The sequence below is a fragment of the Danio rerio genome, chromosome 25, assembly GCF_052040795.2.
Source record: "Danio rerio strain M-AB ecotype USA chromosome 25, GRCz13ab, whole genome shotgun sequence".
NCBI lineage: Eukaryota > Metazoa > Chordata > Actinopteri > Cypriniformes > Danionidae > Danio > Danio rerio.
In genome coordinates this window covers 26,397,501-26,419,053 of record NC_141045.1, presented here as the reverse complement: position 1 = coordinate 26,419,053, position 21,553 = coordinate 26,397,501, and the positions used below count along the sequence as shown (strand labels likewise).

At 34.7% G+C, this 21,553-nt stretch overlaps 4 protein-coding genes and 1 pseudogene across 6 annotated transcripts in view; 1 reads left to right on the top strand and 4 right to left on the bottom strand.

Moving 5' to 3' along the window:
* The window catches only part of LOC147837710 (uncharacterized), a 633,655-nt pseudogene that overhangs the window by 35,714 nt on the left and 576,388 nt on the right, over window positions 1-21,553 (bottom strand). The window lies entirely within an intron of this gene.
* LOC147837713 (uncharacterized) overlaps window positions 1-21,553 on the bottom strand; it is a 977,861-nt gene that overhangs the window by 692,734 nt on the left and 263,574 nt on the right. The window lies entirely within an intron of this gene.
* tsg101a (tumor susceptibility 101a) lies at window positions 138-9,741 on the top strand. The gene is given in 10 exon segments (NM_001002089.1): window positions 138-468; window positions 969-1,056; window positions 1,149-1,214; window positions 1,296-1,459; window positions 1,672-1,798; window positions 3,433-3,490; window positions 3,644-3,738; window positions 8,617-8,819; window positions 8,915-9,154; window positions 9,239-9,741. Coding segments are annotated over 10 exon segments (1,173 nt in total). The 5' UTR covers window positions 138-426; the 3' UTR covers window positions 9,329-9,741.
* Window positions 10,695-18,987, bottom strand: ldha (lactate dehydrogenase A4). Of its 2 annotated transcripts, none has more exons than XR_015525533.1 (8): window positions 18,882-18,971; window positions 17,554-17,688; window positions 16,506-16,623; window positions 15,470-15,643; window positions 15,214-15,387; window positions 14,995-15,112; window positions 14,304-14,760; window positions 10,695-13,892 (listed from the first exon to the last, which is right to left on the bottom strand). XR_015525533.1 is itself a non-coding variant. In NM_131246.1 (8 exon segments), coding segments are annotated over 7 exon segments (1,002 nt in total). In that variant the 5' UTR covers window positions 17,683-17,688; window positions 18,882-18,987; the 3' UTR covers window positions 10,701-11,776.
* LOC100535114 (chymotrypsin-like protease CTRL-1) overlaps window positions 20,110-21,553 on the bottom strand; it is a 9,365-nt gene continuing 7,921 nt past the window's right edge. The window contains exon 7 of the mRNA XM_087312392.1: window positions 20,110-20,408. The gene's annotated coding sequence lies outside the window, so the exon portion shown is untranslated. The remainder of the gene's footprint in view (window positions 20,409-21,553) is intronic.

The following is a 21,553-nucleotide window of genomic DNA, read 5'->3' as shown; positions in this document are numbered from 1 at the left end:
AAGAAGTTGGCCGCGAAATGGAAAATGGAAGGTTGAGAACCCCTGTTGGTTGTTTACATGACTAAATCATATATTTAAAATATCAAGACTTTTATTTTGGAAGATCCAACCTACCGCGGAAGTAAAACCCTCACTGTAATGACGCTTCCACCGTTCGTCTTGTTTATCTTCTTCGACATGAATGCTAGTCTTCATTGCTTTATTTTATTGAATTCTCATTAAGCAATTGCATTTCCGAATAATTTAGTGTGTTATTAGTGTGTTTATAGGGTTTTGAGACATACTATTTGACTGATTACGAGCGTTTTAGGGTTTGTCAGAGTTGTTTGGCCTGAGCTTGGAGACTCGCTTATTTCACATTTCGGGCGTTTAATCTTTTTTTTTATTTAGAGTTTAGTGTGTTTAATAATAATCCATTGTTAAACCATGGCTGTTGTCAACGAAGGAGCTCTTAAAAAGATGCTGAAGGTTTGTATCGTTTATTTTCTAACGTTAAATGTATGAATTGAGCGATTGATGGTATTTTGACAAAATCTGAAATACTCTCATAATCGGTTATCAAAATCTCATTAGCTAGTTATTTAATTGAGGTAAAAATGAATTTTATTTTTGCATATTTGTTTAGTGACAACCAGTGACATGCTTCTTAAGTTATATTGTTTACCATGGAATATTCGGTGCGATATCATGTGTTAGTATGACTTGGAAAAAAAACATTTGCACAATTTATTTTACAATTTATTTTACTGTTAATATGATTTAACATTTGCAGAGAATATTTTTTAAAAAAATGTAAATTATTAAGGAGAAAGTCCGAATTTGTGCATAAACCGAATTTACCTAAATAGTTATTTACCTGTATGCATTACGGAGTACTGAAATAATCGTCACATAGATTTTAGGTCTTGTCATATGGCTTTTTATATTTGCAAATTCTAAATCACTATGCTCTTATTTTCATATTTCAGCAATACAAATACAGAGATCTCACTGTGCGAGAGATAACAAATGTCATATCTCAGTACAAAGACCTCAAACCTGTTATGGATGCATATGGTAAGATCATCTCATCCTATAATTACTTTGTAGAGAGAATTAGAAATGTTATTCTTTGGGGTTTTCATTAATAACTGCTGTTTAATTTGCAGTATTTAATGATGGATCCTCCAGAGACTTGATGAGCCTCACAGGAACTGTACCAGTTAGTTATAGAGGTATGTTATAGAGGGATTTACATTGTAAATAGGAAGTCAACATTTATAACATGCATAACCATACTGTTTTTTCTGTCTCAGGGAATGTATACAATATTCCTGTGTGCTTGTGGCTTTTGGACACATATCCCTACAATCCTCCTATATGTTTTGTGAAGCCCACCAGTGCGATGATGATTAAGACAGGGAAACACATTGATGCCAACGGCAAGATCTACCTGCCCTACTTGCATGAGTGGAAACATGTATGTCTCCCAACACCCAACATTGTTTAATTCAAACACCAACATTTTTCCCCCAAGTCTAACTATTAATACTGTACGGCAATGTCAAATGAATGTCAGTCTGTTGATAATATAATATAAAACATATATTATTATAACACACTTTACTAATGTTTGATTTTATTATGAAATCATAAATGTGGAACGTCTCATCTTTTTTTGACTTTCTCTAGCCTCAGTCAGATTTATATGGACTTATCCAGGTCATGATTGTTGTTTTTGGTGAAGAGCCACCCGTTTTCTCCAGACCCACCACACAACCTCCATACCAGGCTTTCCAAGCAACTGGACCTCCTAACCGTAAGCAAAGCATTTCACCATCAGTGAATCTAAAGAAAATAAAAACTGTTTGATGGTTGATGTTAAATGCAGACAGTTTCTGTTAAATCGTTTGAATAAAACTAAAAATAAAAAACATTGTATTATGCGTCTTTAACTAATGTTTACTTGCACAAAAAATAAGTTAAGTACAAAGTACTTGTGCTTTTGTATTATAAATCAGTTTTCTTGCTGTATATTTAGAATATGATTCTGTGAATATGATGATGAACTTTTGGAAAACCAAAAGTTAGTTTTAGTGGTTGGACAGACAACAAAGCTCACTTTTAGTGGTTAAACAGATCACAAAGCTCATAGTTAGAGTTACATTTCAGTTTAGCACCATGGATGGATTTTTTTTTTATAAGGAAAGCATTTATTAAATAAATGAAATGGTTAAATAAAATATTCAGTTATTTTTAATAGCTACCTTATCAAAACCCCAACAGTTCATTGTTATTCTTTATCTAAATCGATATAAAACCATAAAAAAAAATAATAATAATATATATATATATATATATATATATATATATATATATATATATATATATATATATATATATATATAAAACAGAAATTAAAATATCAAATTAAATTAAATCAAGTGATTTCCCCTTTATTTTATTTTTTTAGCTCAATATAATGTTCAATCCAATCTTCCTTAACTGCTTATGTTCACTTAAGACATGATGCTTGTTTAAATGAATGCTGATAGTATAAACTATTTTAATGGAACATATTATTTAACATTTTATTGTATATAATTATATAAATTAATAGCTGAATATTTTTTTTTAAATCTAAGAACTTCTGAAATAATTTAAATCTAGTGGGTTGTGCAGTTTATACCATATTTTGTAAACTTTTGTGATTTATAACCATTTTTGACATCAGACAAGCACATTCAACATATTTTATCACACACACAAAACTGAAACATTAGCAACTAACACATGCCTTTTGAAGGACAAATAATTTGCATATATTATGTATGTCTTTCCGAAGGAGAGCACTAACCTCTAATGTTTCTGTTTTGGTTTTAATATTAGGGTTAATACAGCTAAATATAAAACAAAACATAATTTTTAAAAAGATGATATAACGGGTTAGTTTTTTTTTTTTTTTTTTTGACTCATTGAAGAAAAAGGTATTACTGTAGCTGTTTCAAGGTGTTCCATGTGACCTGAAAATGTGGACCATTTAGCAGCTTACTGCTCCATGGATCTACTTTGAAATTGCTGGAAATTAAATCTATAGATCCTTGAAACTCAATATACCATAAGACAAGTTTAATAATAAGCTTTTTACATTAGATCAATTACTAAGATAACAGTACAAAAATATTTAATGTATTAAAATAGATTATAGTACTATATTGTACTAAAATAAATGAAAAATATGTACTTTCATAATTTATGATAATAGTATAAAAAGTATGCTGACATTTTTACAGTGTCTTTTTGGCCAGAGTGCTTATTTAAGAGATAAGCCTTACATAATTGCTTGCTCTTTCCTAGTTTTGAAAGTAATGCTGATTTTAAACAGCAGATGTCTCCCTGCACCAACAGTGCATATTAAAATGTATTAGTTTTGTGTCTTGCTCTTTCTTTCAGAGTCTTATATGCCAGGCATGCCAGCAGTATCTCCCTACGGGCCCAACCAAAACCCATGGTAATCTTCTCACTCTCATTAAAGATTACATGCAACACCCTGTAAAGTGTTTAATAAATCTGTTAAAGTTTTTTTTTTTGCCAGGTATAACAGGCTGTGTTATAATTAGGGTCCATGAATAATTGGTTATGTAATAATTTATGTCTGCCTTAGTGGTTACCCAGGTTACCCTTACCCAGGAGGGAATGCTTATCCTGCCACAGGTGGCCCATCACATTATACTTCCCAGACTCCAGTCACTACTGTGGGTGAGTTGTCATTTTTGCCTTTGGCTTTATTTTATAGGTATAATGATAAAACTTATGATTTTAATTCACCAGCCACAATAGCCCTGGAATAATCAAATGTACTTCATTTTCTAAGCTCTAGGTTATTCCCTAGATGTAATCCCAACCCCCAATTTTAATAAGCAAAATTGAATGTACGTTTAAGAGGCTGAATTGGGTATTGCAGTCCAAAATCAAAACCTTAGCTCAGGTACTGATTATTCAGCGTTAAATGACATTGACAGTTTATTTATATAGCGTAATTAAAGACAACCCTAGTTCACTAATGTGCTAAACTATAACTAAAAACCACATACAACAAGATTAAGATGAAGAGACAAAAAACTAAAAAGTTTTTAAGTTGTTAAGTTTTAAGCTGTCAAACACGGATTTTGAACGGATATAAAAACAGATAAAGATGGAGTTTGAATACCTTTTAACTTTACATTTATTCCCATACTAAAAGCAGCAGCAGATAGTTTGTCTTAGATCTTGAGAATAAAATAAACATATTTGAATATGAACATTATAACTTTGAAAGATTTTAAAATTTACCTTTTCGTTGGAGTACAGCGCACTATTCTGTGCTCCTGAATGCCTCCGGTTTTTAATTGTATCTGTCATGTTGCATTTGGTGGTGCAGGCAAATTGCTTGTTGCTGGAATCTTGTCATGTTTGCTGTCATGATATGGTGTTAAAATGCAAGTCGTTCAGCTAATGTTTAAGTTAGTAATGTTTTTATTATTTGATCATTAAAAACCACCTATATAACTTTTAATCTGCATGTCATTTTGAAAGCTGCAACTGTCCCCCGGAGGTCACGTTTTTGGTCATGGCCGCATACATTGAGGCAGCCATCTATGGAGTGAGTTTAGTATCTAAAGTAATTCACACAAAAGACACGATGCACACATGCGTAGCCAAACTCGCGTGCGTAAAATATGTACAAATGTAAAACACTATTTCCAAATGTATAAGAGTGTACTAAAAGGTTTGAATGTTTAAAATTTGCCAGTTAATCCTGAATGAGAAATCCTCTTTCAAATCTTCTTTCACGTACAACTGAATACGTGTGTGTGTGTTTTTGAGACTGTCCTGGCTAAAGCAGGCAACTCATACCTTTCAGCCAATCAGATGAGAGCTGTCCAGTTGAATATTCTGATTTGCTGGTGGTCAAGGACATTATAACTTAAGCAATAAAATAAATGAGTAGTAGGCTATTGTGAAAGCGATATGATATGTTAATCTGGTTGACATTTTTTTTGCATTAAATGCAATGTTTTATTTTGATAGTGTCGTGTGTTCTGTTAGTTTCAGTTTTGCTTTGGGCTTTTACTTTTACTCAACGCCTTGAACAACGGAGATACACAGTTCACTCACAACGTACAAGTGGCATAAACACACAGCTTACAAGTCACTGTTCCTGCTGTTTGGAGATCTTGCACTGGCACAGAACGGCAGCTTTTTCGACCGTGCGTTGAGCATGCGAGCAACCTCTAAATTGAACTGAACTCCCCATACACAATGTAACACAAAGTGCATTCTCTCAGATTGAAATAACTAAACAGCCAATAGAAATGAGAACAGAATAAACACTCTTTACTAAGGTAGTTTTGTAGTCTTATCTTGTTTAGGCGATCATTTGGAGTTTTACGTTTTAAAATTCTGAAAAAATCAGCAGAACATATTGGCCCAGTCCCAATTCTACCCCTTAGGCCTTCCTCTTACCAATTCTCTTTACCCTGAAGGCGTAGGGCTAAGGGGAAGGAGTAAATAGCCCTTCGAATGAAGATTTTTCAGGACCACAGTTGAAACCAAGGTGTAAGAAAATTTCCCAGAATGCACCAGCCACAAAGCCAGTATTGCTGAAACCGGAAGTAAGGAGATCCACAAATTAGTTTTTTTTTTTGTCATTATTACGAATTTTACGACAAACAAACACATTTTTTAATATATATTCACAACCGCATTCATGTTTTACTGTCATGCTTTAAAAAAATGCTTAAAATTTTTTTTACGATCTATAATTTATAATCATAACACCTGAATAGTATTCCCACAACATTCTGACACTTGAAAACCCTGTCAGAAAATTTTAAGGGGTAAATTTTGAAGCCCTTCCTCTTAACCCTCGGTTGTAAGGGCTATGGGGGTAGGGGTACAAAAATAGAATTGAGATTGGGCCTTAGATCTTATTTGCAGTGTTGGGGAAAAGTAATACAATACAATCTAAAGTCACTTAAGAAAAAGAGCCAAATGTGTTACTTTTTAAGTAAAGTAATGTCAAAATTGTCTATTTGTTTTCTTATTTTTGTGTTTAAAACAGTAAGGGTTATTTAAAACAATGTTTGTTTTTGCAGTTATTATTACACTTTAATTTTATAAATGGGCTTAATTCAGTATACTTGTACTACATTTTATTTAATCTGATGTACAATATTTAGTTGCATTTGAAAGGTCTCATCACTGATCTGTATGCACCACCTACTGGAATGATTTAGCATTTTTGTTTTGCAAAGTCTTTTCTGCAGGAGTGATTAATGCTGCATAATTTCAAAGCGAAGATATGTTTTAAATTATGTTTTAATTTGTATTTTAAAATAATAAATCTAATTTAAATAAACAATTACTCAGGCTAGCTAATGGCCACTTGGGTGTGGATCACCATTACTGGCAAATAAGTTCTACAGTCTGTGGTAAGCAAATGAACAGTATATGTTGTAATATTTTCATTGACCAAGCTGGGTAAAATCGCTTCAGTTTTAACACACACACACACACACACACACACACACACACACACACACACACACACACACACACACACACACACACACACACACACACACACAGGCGGTTTGTTCTGTAGACTATTGGGAAAAAAAATAACTTAAAGGGGCTAATAATTTTGACCTAAAAATTGCTTTTAAAAAATTAAAAATTGCTCGAATTAGCTAGCACTAGCACTTCTAGTAAACACTAGTGAGTGAGCATTTTGCATAGATTATGCAATGGTGGATGGATTAATATCGACCAAGGAGAAATCCTCCTAAATACTGATTTAGGCAAATGTGTGAACAATATTTGAGAAAACAATATGCCTTTTGTGTAAACAGAAAAAGTTTAATATCTTTAAAGTTCAGCTCATGGAGATGGAAGCAAAAACTAAGTGTAGAATTAGGCTATGATTAACAAATTTAGTCTTGTACTTTAAGATTATATAAATAGTTGTTAAGTGTATATTGCAGTTTTGGGAGTAAATCAAATATTTAGAATTTGAACAAAATAGACAAGACAAACTGCCCTGATCAAACATTATTGTCTGATTCATAATTCACTACAACACACTTTACCCTTTATATACATTCTGCCCAAATTTTGACCCTGACCTCTGGTCTTCTGCCTGGTTCTGTGCCCAGTTTACAGTGACCCCATTGGACTGCTTTGAAAGGTTGAGTCTGTAACTAGATTCTGAGTTTGTAAAGGTCAAAGGACTTCATCCAGTTTGACGGAGTGGCTAGTAGGTATATTTAGAGTGGTAGGAGCGGGAAGAGGATATCTTTCCCCTGGGAGCTTTCATCATTACGTTTGAACCATGACATTACACTACAGTGTCATGTAGATTGTGTGTGTCTGTAATCTATAAAGTTTCTTTGTATGGCAGAGATGATAGGAACACACATCAGTAGTGTCTCAGAAACCGTATTTACCAGGCATTTTGACCATTCAGCCTGCTAATACATTATAATTGTACAAAATACATCAAAAATCTATATTAATTAAGTTTTATAGTTTTTCTTGCCATATAGCCATTGCTGCTAATATGGCATTTCATCTTGAATGAATAAAGATTAAATAAGTTAACATTTTCTAAAAATAAATCACATTTTTAATTATAAAATATGCAGTTTGGTAGTATGTAGATCCTACACTTCTAAAAAAAATAAGTATTGAACACGTTTTTCACAAAAAACTTTTCTAAAGGTGCTGTTGACCTGAAAGTTACACGAGATGTTGATAGCAACCAAAGATATCCATATATGCAAAGAAATTAACTAACAAGTAAAGTTATGTGTAGTAAAATGAAATGACACGGGGAAAAACATTGAGCACATGAAAAAAGGAAGTTGCAGAAAGGCAGTGAAAACCCAGACAGCAGCTGAAATCTTTCAGAAGTACTTCAGCAACCCTCTGTCCTCCGTCATTGTAAATTATTATTCACTGCTTCAGTCCTACTTCTTAACTATCAGGATGATGAACATGAAACCAGCGTGGACATTTCAGCAAGATAAGGATCCAAAACACAGCCAAGGAAACTCTCAGATGATTTCAGAGAAAGAAAATCAGCCTGTAGAATGGCTCAGACAATCATCACACTTGAATCCAATATAAAATACAAATTAAATATCAAATTTGATAGTTGAGACCCACAGAACCATCAAGATTTTTACTCTCTGTTGAGGTCTGTAAAAAAATCACACCTGAGCAATGCATGTGAATTTGTCCATATGAAAGGAGTCTTTAAGCTGCCATCATTAAAAAAAGCCTTAAAAAAAAAAAATAAATAACATATTAAGTACATTTCAGTAGTTCAGTAAATTCCATTAAAAAATATTCCATTGTTATAACACATACAACTGCTTTTTCAGATTTTTTGTTTTGTTTTTATGTTTGTATTGTTTAGGTTTTTACCTAAATCCATGATTCCATGTTAACAGCTCCTTTACAAATATTATTCCACGAAAAAACGTTCAATACTTATTTCCCCCACTGTATATTAATGAACAAGTTTGCTTGTAATTCATCATTATTTTGAACGGTGATTGGAACTAAATTTGCTCGTCTGTCTTAACCCTCCAGGTCCAAGTCGTGACGGCACCATCGGTGAGGACACCATTCGAGCATCACTAATCTCAGCTGTGAGTGACAAACTACGCTGGAGAATGAAGGAGGAGATGGACAGAGCACAGGCCGAACTAGATGCCCTAAAGAGGACAGAGGAGGACCTGAAGAAAGGACATCAGAAACTGGAAGATATGGTGTCCCGTCTGGACCAGGAAGTGGTAAAAACATTTGCAGTTATTCTACTTAGGTGTCTCGTTTTGTTGAAACTTGATGTTCAAAGCTTGAGTTTGTGTGATATTATATGCGTCCTCAGGCTGAAGTGGACAGAAACATTGAGCTCCTCAAGAAGAAGGATGAAGAACTGAGTGAAGCTCTTGAGAAGATGGAGAATCAGTCAGAAAACAATGATATTGATGATGTGATCATACCAACAGCCCCGCTCTACAAACAGATCCTGAACCTGTATGCAGAGGAGAATGCAATTGAGGACACCATTTTTTACCTTGGAGAAGCCTTACGTAGAGGAGTCATCGATCTGGAGGTCTTTCTCAAGGTATGTTCCTTCCTCCTTCTTCTTTTCTTTTTTTTCAATCAAGTTGTTTTGATTTCTGACCTCCTCGCCTTTTTTTGTCTTCAGCATGTGCGCCTACTGTCCCGAAAACAGTTTCAGTTGCGAGCACTCATGCAGAAAGCACGAAAGACTGCTGGACTTAGTGATCTATACTGACCCCGTCACCACCAATACACTCTCCCCAACACTCCAGCTCTGATCATAAGACCCAGACTCTCTTCTAATCACTTTGTGGCATGTCAGTGGACGTTTACCTGTTTATCATATTTTACTTTTCTGAGAATTTTAGATGCTGTACCTGCCTGATTTTATCTCTTGATTTAGAAAAGGTACAAAGGTACAGTGTTTGAGTAGACCTGAACATTCGAAGTCAATGGGATATTATGTTCCTTCTTTCATTTGAGCTTCTAATGTTAAACTGGTAGGTGTTTGCGTTTAGATGCTACTGCTATTGACTATACAGATTAATATTTAATTTCAGGGTCAACAGGAAATGTATGAGATCAGGCAATGTTACAGATTATTGTCTTACTCAATAACTGTGAATCTCGCAGGGAAATTTACCCCAATTAAAAAAGAAAAATATTGAACTGTTAAGATTATCATGTACAATAAGGTACTTCTTAACTTCCAAAATGTTTATTGATGTAGTGGTTTTTTACAATAGTACAGAAATAAAAACGTATCAACATTTGGGATTTTCCGCTTAAAATAAAATCAGTATAGCATTTACTTTTAGAGAAACAAAGACAATACAAATTTTACAAGAATAAATTCAATTTCCAGGATACAATGTCACAATGCAAAAATCTGTCTAAAATTGTCATATTTTTCTTTATGCAAAATATAATTTATTATTTATTTTGAATCCGGGGGGAAATATGACAGTGATGACATAGTTCTATATTTCAATTTCATTACATTATATTTTAAGTTGAACTATTTATCTCTTTGCAATTGGGAATTATTTAGCATATCCTATTCATTATGCTTTAACTGTATATAAAGGATAGATTGTTACTAATACTTTGTCATGTTAAAACTTGAGCTGTAAACTGTTGTACTGTACTTTAAAACTCTGGACTTTTTATTCTTCCAAAAGTAAACAAATGACTTTCTTTTGGCTTTTTTGTTACCTGCTTCATTTCAATTAGATATTTAAATGCACCTTTGAGATGTGAATTACATTTAAGACTTGATTTGATGTTTCTTAGACTTTGCCCTATTTGTTCCAGACTGTAGGTTATTGTGTCAACAAAACAGATCAATAAAGTAACATTATCTTTATTTATGACAGGCTCGTGAATGGTCAGCAACTGTATCGTGTTTTCGTATCAGTGTGTACAATGGTGGTGCTGTTTTTTTCTCCAGATATTTCACCTCAATTTTTGACCAGTCTGAAATTGAGGCTATTTAACTTAATTCACTTTTGGATTTAAACAATATAGTCCACTAACCCAGTTTGTTTCTCTATAGCTGTTTTTTTCTATTCAGTCTGCAGAATAAAGACGCACAAGGCAGCTTTTGTAGATAGTCACAATGTTTATTCAGTCGGGCTGTGTCTTAACTCTACAATCACACATTTCAAGTAAAAGCTAAAACCACTGCTGTGTTTTACCACCTGGATAGGAGCGCTTTGTTGTTCTAATTAAACACACACACACAAAAAATACACTGACAACAGCATTTTTTCAGATGATACATATAGTGTGGACTTAACACGAGTAGTTGGGGTGATATAGTTATTACCATCATTTGCACTACTGTATTTCCCTTATTGAGTTTGGTTACATGCACTCTCAGCATGTATTTGTCAACATTTATTCAAATACCTTAAGCAGTTCATAAATAAAATTTCTTTTTGTTCAGAGGCTCTGCTATGGTGGTCAATGGACATCACTCATGTTGGAAACTTATTTGTCCATTCATTAAACCATTACAACTGTAAATTCAGGATGGTTTATAAAGTCACTTTGTTTAACTTTAACCTTTTTAAAACAATATGAACCACTTAATTTAGAAATTACAAATTATTTATAGGCCCATTGTAAGATACATTGTTGCATTTAATAAATAGAAGTATTAATCAATCAACAGATACATTTTTCATAAATAAGGACTATTCCATTCTTTTTTTTAGGTCGATATCAAATTTTTATAAATAATAATTGTAGATTTAAAGCGAAAGAGCTATTTTGTTGTACATGCAAAACATAGAATTGATATTACAATGAAGTTTGCTTGGTAAATGACCAATTGCTTGATGCAGGAGGCAAGTTCGGAATGCTAGCTGACCTCAGAACGGAATACAATAAGAGTCTGCAATTGTACATCTTACAAGTGCTTCTTTCTTGAATGGACAATAATATGCATATAGACACACACACACACTTTCACTAAGGCTGATTGTTTTGTAGAGACAACAGGAATAAATTATCCCTTTGAAGTTAAAATCACTAACACAAGGAGTGTTATCTAATGGTCTGCGAGTGACATGGAGTTATCTAATCTTAACAGGCATTAAGGTTTATGAGGTCAAGAGACAGATAGGCAGGACTCATTGAGGTTTGCAATTTGTGGCTACATTTTGGAAGAGACCGCGGTTCACAGGGTCAGCTCCTTCTGAACACCCCACAAAGTCTCGGCGCTCTTCACCAACTGTTTTTCCTCTTCTGGTTTGAGGGTCATGTGCACGACCTCTGTCAGGCCATTGTTACCCAGAATGCAAGGCACACTTAGGAAAACCTCTTCATTTACACCATGCATTCCCTGGTAATACATAAAACAAGTGTCAGATATCAGTGCTAAAAACAAACAAAACAAAATAAAAAATATCAATGGCTTCTAATTAGCATGTTGCTAAAAGTAAAAGTAAACATTAATATGAAATATTAAATTAAGGCATAAGCACATTAAGGGTATTTATTTGTTGAAATTCATTTAATAATGTTTTATTTGTATTGTGCAACATATATTTGTAAAGTAGCATCTCATTTCTCGCAGAACTCGTTCTCTGTTATTGCAATCTCCAGAGTTCGTTCTTCCGACATGACCTGGCAAGACCAGTCTTCATAAGAACGCAGGTCTGTACTTTGCGTTCTTTTAGTTGAGAAAAAGCCTGTGAGTAGTATAGGGTTGGGTACCGAAACCCGGAGCCATTATAGCACCAGTACCTTTGTAACCGGTATGTACTGGATCAAAACGGCTTATGAATTTCGGTGCTTAACTTCTGTGCCATTGGTGCTGCGACAAGGACGTAAGAAGCATCAAAGGGGTGCATCAAAGGCACACAGGCGTTGTGTCACACCATCTCTAAACATTTAATTCTAAACAACTCAGAGGCGATGACAGGCATTTGTTATTGTCACTAGGGAATGGACACACGCAAAGTGCGCAGTTTTCGGTGAGTGAGAGCAGCACTCTTCAGATCAACACGCATAAATCGCGTTCATCAAATTTGATTAAACTAAGCATTCAAAAGTGTATTTTACAAGCAAGGATTTTGACAGCAACGGGCTTTACAAAAGTTGCATGTAAGGGGAAACATGTCAAACTTAAATGACACATTTGAGGGCTCAAAAATGCAAAGGAATGGCTCTCTCGCGTGCTCTAGGCATCACGTGCAATCGCTCCCTTAGGCACTTGCTCTCTCTGTGACGGTGATGCGCGCATCAGTTTCCCACATTCGTCAGAAGTTAAAGCCCAAATTGACACAGGTAATAAAAAGATTAAACTTCAGTCATGTTCATGCAGTGAAACAATATCAAAATGTACACTGTTGATGATATCAGACTTCTGTTTTCAATAGCGATTTCAACACTTTTAAAATAGGAAGTCCTCGGCTATGCAGAGATCGTTATTAATGAGAAATCTAGTGTACATAGTTTTACGTTAGAAAATGCAGTCTTGAGTTTACAAACAGTCGGCAAGTTCCCAAGAAGATATGTAACACATTGATCAAATGTAGTTTTCAGTCACGCTCATGTCAGTCATATTCAACTTGTTTGGTTTTGCCTTCATTGATTTTTGATTTCTGACTTTAACACATGATTTATTTACAACACATTTTTAAACTTAATATCTAGTAAAATGTTATTCAGTGCATAACATTTTACTAGATATTTTGCAGTACAGTTGTATTCAGACAAAGTCCCTTTAAGTATTTTATAGTCTTTTATTCAGATTAAAGTGTAATTTAGACTTAATCAGTTAACTATGAAAGTTGAAATAATTAGTCAAATTATTTTGTAACTGATTTGTTGTGTATATCTAAAACATACAGTAAATAATTCTTAAAGAGGCTAATAATATTGACCTTATTTTTATTTAAATTAAAAACGGCTTTTATTTAAGAAATAAACAAAAAGAAATACGACTTATGACTTCAGAATAATATTTTAGTAAACACTGAAAATTAAAAACATTATTGTAAACAAATGGGAGGGCAAAATAAATTGACTTCAACTGTAGGCCTGTTAAAGTTTACAGGTGCAGCAATGTGCCTTGATGTACTTGAATGTTAGAAATGTGTTATCCTACACCAGTATACCATTACTTGTCAAATAAATTAACAAGGAAGGAAGATTATTTTAAGTTTAAATTAATTAATTATTTTGTATATAAAAGACTACAAAGTGATGCATGAAAAAATGACTTTGAATAATTAAGTATTTTGTAATATACATGTTAAAATGTGCTCCCAAAAGAACATGGCCCCTGCCTGCCCCCCCCACAGGTTAATAGAGAGCTAATGTAACTTCATAATGCAAATCTTAAATTCATGCTGACCAACAAATCATCAAAGGCAATATATTAATGTAATTCAAATATATGAAATATGAATTGATGTTTTCCTTAAACTTAAATTATATTGTTCTAGTAATATATTTTTTTAAGACTGTCAAATAAAAGGTTTTTCTAGAATCATTCACCATAATTTTGTGGCTAAAAGGTATCGGTTCAGGCACCATTTTGGCACCAGTATCGTTTTAAAAGCACCGATTTAGCACCGGTATTGAAAAAAAAAAAAAAAAAAAACCCAAACGATACCAAACCCTAGAGTAGTATCAAGTATGAATAGAACTTCGCAATTTTGTCTGATCACGTGACAGACCTACGCCGGCTGCGTCACTTATCTCCCATTTATAAATTCTCTGATGTGGCATCATGGGAGAGCATGGCACACTTCAGAATCTAACCAAAAGTACTACGTCATCCAGGTACTTCTCGCATACATAATTCTATAAAATCAGTCAGTATCAATTTTGTGTTTCATAAAACTGTGCTGCAAAAAAGTAGTTACAATCCTTTCACCAAGAGACTACATTAGAAGGTAGTTGTTCTCATAGTTATCAGACAGAGATTTCTAAATTATTTATATTATATATAAATGTTTATACAATGTTCCATAATATTTTTTTAACGATGATCACTAATCTTCCAAAAACATGCCAATCCATCTCACCTTGACCAAAGTAGAAACCGGGTGACATTTGTGCATGTTCTTCAAGATACTTTCACACAGGTCAGCTACAGACATTCCAATAGCCCAAGAAGTGTAACCCTTCAGCTTAATAACTTCATATGCACTGCCAAAACAAACAAGATTAATGTTAAACAAAGATAAACACCCATGAGCCCAGACTAAATACATTTACCCAAAGAGTTGATTTAGAGATTTAATGTGGACACAGAGTACACATTTGTTACAGATTATATACAACGTGATTTGGCTTTTCTTTCTAGATGCATTTCTGAGACTAATCCTAGTAGTTATGTCTAGTCGGTAAAAAAAAGTAATAATAAAAATAATAATATTTCACCTGTCAACCACCATCTTGTGGACGCTCTTCCAGTCCTCCTTGTCTTTATCTGTACCCAAGTCAGGGTTCAGAGCTTGGAGGGACACCCCAGCCACATTCACACCACTCCACACAGGAACTACAAACAAAAATAGATTTTTACATGTTCACATATATTTTTTTTTTTATTATTACACAAACAAAGATTGGCATTCATTATGCTCTTGCATCAGTGCTCACCGCTGGAGTCTCCATGTTCTCCAACAACCCAACCATGGCAGCTAGATGGATGAATTCCCAACTTCTCTCCCATCAAGTAGCGGAAACGAGCAGAATCCAAGTTTGTGCCACTGCCAATCACACGGTTCCTGGGCAAACCGCTCAGCTTCCAGGCCACATAGGTCAAGATGTCAACTAAAGAGTAGATAAAGTTGGTTTATAATTTGGCTTTATTGCCAGCCCTGGCATTATCAGAACTCTTTGTGTAATTGCATACCAGGATTTGAGACCACCAAAAGGATGCAGTTGGGGCTGTACTTGATGATGTTTGGGATAATGAACTTGAAGATGTTAACATTCCTCTGGACGAGGTTCAGGCGGCTCTCACCCTCCTGCTGACGAGCTCCAGCGGTCACAACAACCACTTTTGAGTTTGCGGTCACACTGTAATCTGTAAAAATAAATAAATAAATAAAATTCACAAATTTTTTTTTAAAACAATCTCTCTGAAATGGTGAGAAACCATTTCTATATGGTTTAATTTGATGTCTGATGTTTGACAAATATTTGTTTAGACTAAGTTGTAACAAGAACTAAATAAGATTTATGTTGCAGTGTTTGACAGCAGCCAAATTATTTTTGAACTGTGCTCCTGTTAGTATGAATTATCATTACATATGCATCGTTTTACTTGTTAGTTTTGTTTTTGATGCAGATAAGTATTTGCTGGACATTGGTTTTAAAATTAAAATATTTCCTCATGAAGAACTTTATGAAATAATTTTCCCATGATAAGCCAAGCAGCCAGATTTGGTTCAAGTTGCTGTACATACAGTTTATTAACCTTGCATGTTTCATATCATGGGCATAAGTGGACTGGTTGGAGCATGTTCAATTGACAGTGGAGCACATAGCTCAGGTTTTATTGTAAAAAAAAAAAAAACTAGTTTCCACACAATTCCTTTTTGTTGTCCCTACACATATCTAAGCAAGTTCTAAATAAGCAGTTTGTTAAGTAGCAAAAATATTTTTTTGAGTGCCATTTCAATAAAAGTTATCACTTTTGTTAATTAAAAAGTATTCCAGTGCGGTTATATAATGCAATTCCATTTTAAACCACTGACCACTTTTTCATTATACTTCTGCATAAATAGTATAACAATTTTGAATGCAACCCATATCACTGGTATATTATTGACATACTATAAAATCAGCATCAATCAAACTTGTCTGTTGCTTATCAGCCATAAATTCAGCTGCTTTATTCCTCCTTCCACATTTCATGTCTTCATTAGTCGATTATGAAACCTGACCTTTATCCGCTACAATCTTGTGCGTCTTGAGAAACAGGCTTCCATGCTGCAAGTCCATAGCCTCTCCTTTCAGCTTATCTTCCATCACGTCCACCAGGGCGAGTTCATCGGTCAGATCCTGCACATGCATGATTCAGATTCAGCACTCCTCTACTTATTGTTTGCTTCAATGTTTACATTTGTTTGACATTTTTAGACCTTTCTAGAAGACATAATAGATTTATTTGTGCATTTTTTAATATATTTTTTATTTATATAACTACAAAATATTTTAGAGATTACATACGAATATATGAACTGCAAATTTATTACCATTAAAATAAGATCCCCAATGTAATGGTCTCCGTTTTTGCTCAATTTCCAGTTATGAGGATCATGTTCATTGGTCAAGGTCAAGCCCTTCATTCTTATTCAGAAATCATTCCTTGTTCTAATGCAAGGAGAACTTTCATTTATTTGAACAATAGCAGAAAAAGAACCACTCCCCTTCAGTCTAGCAAAGACCTACAAACCATTCAAATTCTTACCATGTTTTCTAAAATTTTATTAAAATCAAACAAGCCACTGGCACATACATTTATCGCTAAACATTAAACTCTTATTACATTTCAGTATAATCATCTCTGTGAGACAATCTCTAAATTTCACAATTTTTTAACAAAACATTTAACATATGCCAGATATAAACTAACAAAATAGAAGCATGGATCATTAAACATGGACAATTGCCACAAGGCATATTTCTCTCCCTTTTTTATCAAAATATTTAAAATTAAGAGTTGGAGCATTTTAAAAGATGTAAACTTTATTTAATTTTAAATTGAATACAAAAAAAAAGGAGTAATGTAGATCATTTAAAAAAAAGACTCAATTGGACTATAATTATTATATGTAATTTAATTATTTTTATAATTTTTGAACATGCTACCAATAATGTATTGGTAAAAAAATAAAAAAACAACAATAACAAAAAAATTAAACCGCAGACTGATACTGGGATTATTTTTATCTTGTGTGACGATTTATCCAGTGCAGGGACCTCACTGACCTTGAGAAGGATGCTGACGGCGGCAGCCATTCCAACCATTCCAACACCAACCACTGTCACCTTGTTTGTGGGCCCAGCAGGCTGCTCCTTGCTCACGTGAGCAATGAGTTTCTCCTTTGTTGAGGCCATCTTCAACTGTGGAGACACACAGAATCTCTGAACCAATTTACTTTTAGGTAAAAGCACTTTAGGAGATCATGTCTGTTTTAATTATTTCTATCAAATTGCCATTTTAAAGCTTTGACTGTTCAATTACATGACACGTAACATTGAAGTCTACTAAGGGATGTAGCCATTTCATCTCAAGTGCAGCCACAAGAAAGGTTGAGTGTATAAGAGCAAAGCGCTATTTTCATCCCGCTCTCAAGTCCAGCTTTAGCAGTGTTGTGTGCACAGAGGCACGTAGATGGTCTGTGGAGTTGATGCAAAGTGGAAAAACAAATGACATCAAGAACCCTTTACTCTTCAATAAACATCTCCTTCAGCATCCACAGATCACAAAACATCAACACAAAAACAAAACAATAAATTGATGCATTATGTTTGATCTAATACAGAATTACAGCTGCACAGTACTATATAGACGATTAAGCCTGATTTTTCCAATTGATTCATAGTTGCCTCTCATTACTCAGATAGAGAAATTAAAACCAGTTTCTCAGTAGAGGTAATAATCTAAAACATGATGAGTGAATTATTTCGAGATCACAAATGGGGAAATCCTGCCCGTACTCACTGGATGAATAATTACTGACTCATCTCACGTACAAGTTGTGCACATAGGGATTCCTAAAAACCACAAGTACCAGAATCCTTTGCAATTAAGGAAGCGATACGTGCATCAAAAAGCGTAGTGGTCCATGCTGAGAAAAGCACGTACGCTTCAATGACTCGTAAACCTGAATGATGTGACAGAACTGATACACATGGTCCAGTATACATGAAATATATACTACAAATTAACAATCATGAAAGATGCATGAAAGCGATGCCTCAAAAAAGACAATGTATTTGTTTAACGTTAATTTTATTTTTGATGTGCATCCAAGATTACGTAACGGCGGAAATACAAACGTTGCTGTCGTACAAATGATCAACAGCTTACAACATCAGCTCTCTGCGCGGTTTTATAATACATAAAATATGCTTGCTACAAAATACAATTCTGAGGGATAGTAAAATGCCATATAGTCTAATAAAAAATGTATTGATTATGGAGAAAATATCTAAACACGACCCATATTCTAAGCTTTAAGACTATAACTTTCTTTCGTTTAACGGGTTACCTATAATACTCCATTACAAATAAATGTTTGCTCATGTCTTACCTGTGGATAGTTGATATTTGACTGTGTAACGTTAATTCAGAGTAGGCTGGGCTGGAATGTCTCAGCTGTGACTTTTTTTTCCGCACTGGTGATGTGAGGAAGGGGCTACGCAGCTTATAAAGCTTGGAACGCCCTCAGACTACAGACCGATTTGCAAATGAATGAGATGGGCGTGATTTCGCGTCCCGTGGGGGAAGTCACGTCCATCTGGGGAAGCGTCATGGAAGCGGATGTGGTTCAGCTGTTCACGTGTGCAGTTTCATAAAAAAGGTGCCCTTTTCTTAAAGAGACAGTTCACCCAAAATAGACTCTATGCACGATCCTTTTCCGCGTTTTGCGGTTAGCCCGCATGTCAACTTCCGGTTAATATTCATGTATTCAAGTAGATAAGCACTGTATAAAATCTGAAAAAAGGTCTAATTTATAATTTAAAAGGAGGAATGGCCAAGGCCTTTGTAGAGAGACCTGGGGCTCTATTTTAACAGTCTAGGCGTAAAGTCTGAATCACAGTGTGTAAAGCATAAAGGGCATTTCCGAATCCACTTTTGTTATTTTAAGGGCGGAAAAATTTGCGCTGCACCGCAGCGCATGGTCTAACAGGGTTGAGTTTATTCTCTTAATGAGTTATAGGTGTGCTTTGAGAATAAACCAATCAGAGTCTCAACTTCCATTCCCTTTAAGTCAGTTTAAGTCAGTTGCGTCACATCATGGCGCACTGGCTATTTACATGGTAGACTTTGTAAGTGTAAAAACTTAATGCTTCACTAGCGAGAAAACAGTTAAACAGACCATCTGCATGGCAAGGATTGAAAAAGAGCCTCCTCCATTTGACCTTTACTATCACTTTCTCTCTTTCATGGATAAGCAAACGTATTGGATGTACTCACTAAAGACATCCATAAGCCCACAAAATTAATTTAGTTTGTTAAGCACAAAGATTTGTTTCAAAACTATTTCTAAATTCAGTTCTAATTTACAGCAAATGAAAAAAATGAACAATAGTAACGAAGTGTGGTCAAAAACACGTCTAAAAGTATATCCAGACACGTCCTATGCCCCATATAGTCCAAAACCTAACAGGTGGACAAATCCAAGCTTGTTTTTTGATAAAACAAATATAATAATGCATATAATAAATACTACTACTACTAATAATAACATTATACAAAAGCAAGTTGTCTTGAATAAACTGAAAAAAGCCCCTGAGATGAAGAAGGCATGTCATTTTAGTAATTTGTTATTCCTTTAATTCTTTTTCATTTGTAAAGATATTTGTGTATTGCTGTACATTCTGCGTGTTTTAAGCAATGTTTAAGTGAGGCGCACAACTGACGAGATCTGAGCTGGACTTAAGACCTGCTCTCAGCTGGTCTTTTCAGCAATCTATTTTAGTTTAGTTGCCCCATCCATCTGGATTGAAAAGTCGGGTTTGCAGAAACTTCAAGCATTTCCGTTTTCGCGAGGTTAAGCTCAAGATGATGATCTCTCATCCAGTGTGAAAGTCTGACAGGCAGGCTGAGATGCGAGCTGGAACAGAGGATCATTAGGGTGAAAAGAGACATATAGCTGGGTATCATCAGCATAACAGTGGTAGGAAAATCCATATTTCTGAATGACTGGTTCTAAAGATGTAGTGTAGATGGAGAAGAGAAGTGGCCCAAGAACAGAGCCCTGTGGTACCCCAGTGTTTAGAGGCTGTAGGTTGGACACCTGTCCCCTCCAAGACATCCTGAATGACCTGTCAGAGAGGTAAGATCTGAAGCACTGAATAACAGTGCCTGCAAAGCCCAGTGACTCAAGTGACTCAAGATTTTTTTTGATTGAAGTATGTCTGTTTTGCAGAAGTAACATCAGCCGTATGTTATGAGCTGTGCAGTATTTTTAGTTTTTCGCCAAATTCTCTCTGCAGCCCGAAGTTTTGAGCGATGCTTACGGAGAACATCAGAGAGCCAGGGTGCAGGAGGACTGGCACGGGCTGGCCTGTATGTAAAAGGACATAGTCTGTCTAGACATGATGCTAGTGTGGAGCAGAGTGTATCAGTTGCGCTGTTCGTATCAAGTGCAGAGAGATTGCACGATGGAGGAAGAGAGTCTGAAACAATGGTGGATAGTCTATTGGGTGAGAGAGAGCGTAGGTTTCTGCGAAAGGCAACTTGAGTGTGTGGCGGCTCAGGAGTAATGTGAATGTTGAGAGACAGAAGGAAACGATCCTATGTAGTAGATTAATCAGTTTTTGGATAGTTTTGTGGTCTAAAATGAATAAAATGTGCTCAGACAGGCAGAATTCATAATGGCAATGGCAGAATAATTCTCATGGTCTTGTCTCATGTGAAGTTCCATAACAGTTTTCAGGGTTTAATATTATGGAGAGATATAGCCATCCTTACATTTCTAAACAGAAAAATGTGTCATTTTTGTGTGGAAAATAAAAACCACATATCATGAAACCGCATGTTTCTTCACCTACCAACACAAGTAAAGATAAAACAGCCTAAATACAACTGGAAAGCTAAATAAAATCCATGATAGAGACACCAGTGTTAGAAATTAAACAAGGTTTTTACTGAATTGTGTTACATTGATATTTCCTCAATTATTGAAGTAAAATCTATCAGGCTTTCATTTCTACAGGCTAGAATTTACTTTTTAAAATTTACTTCTCTGTAATAAAA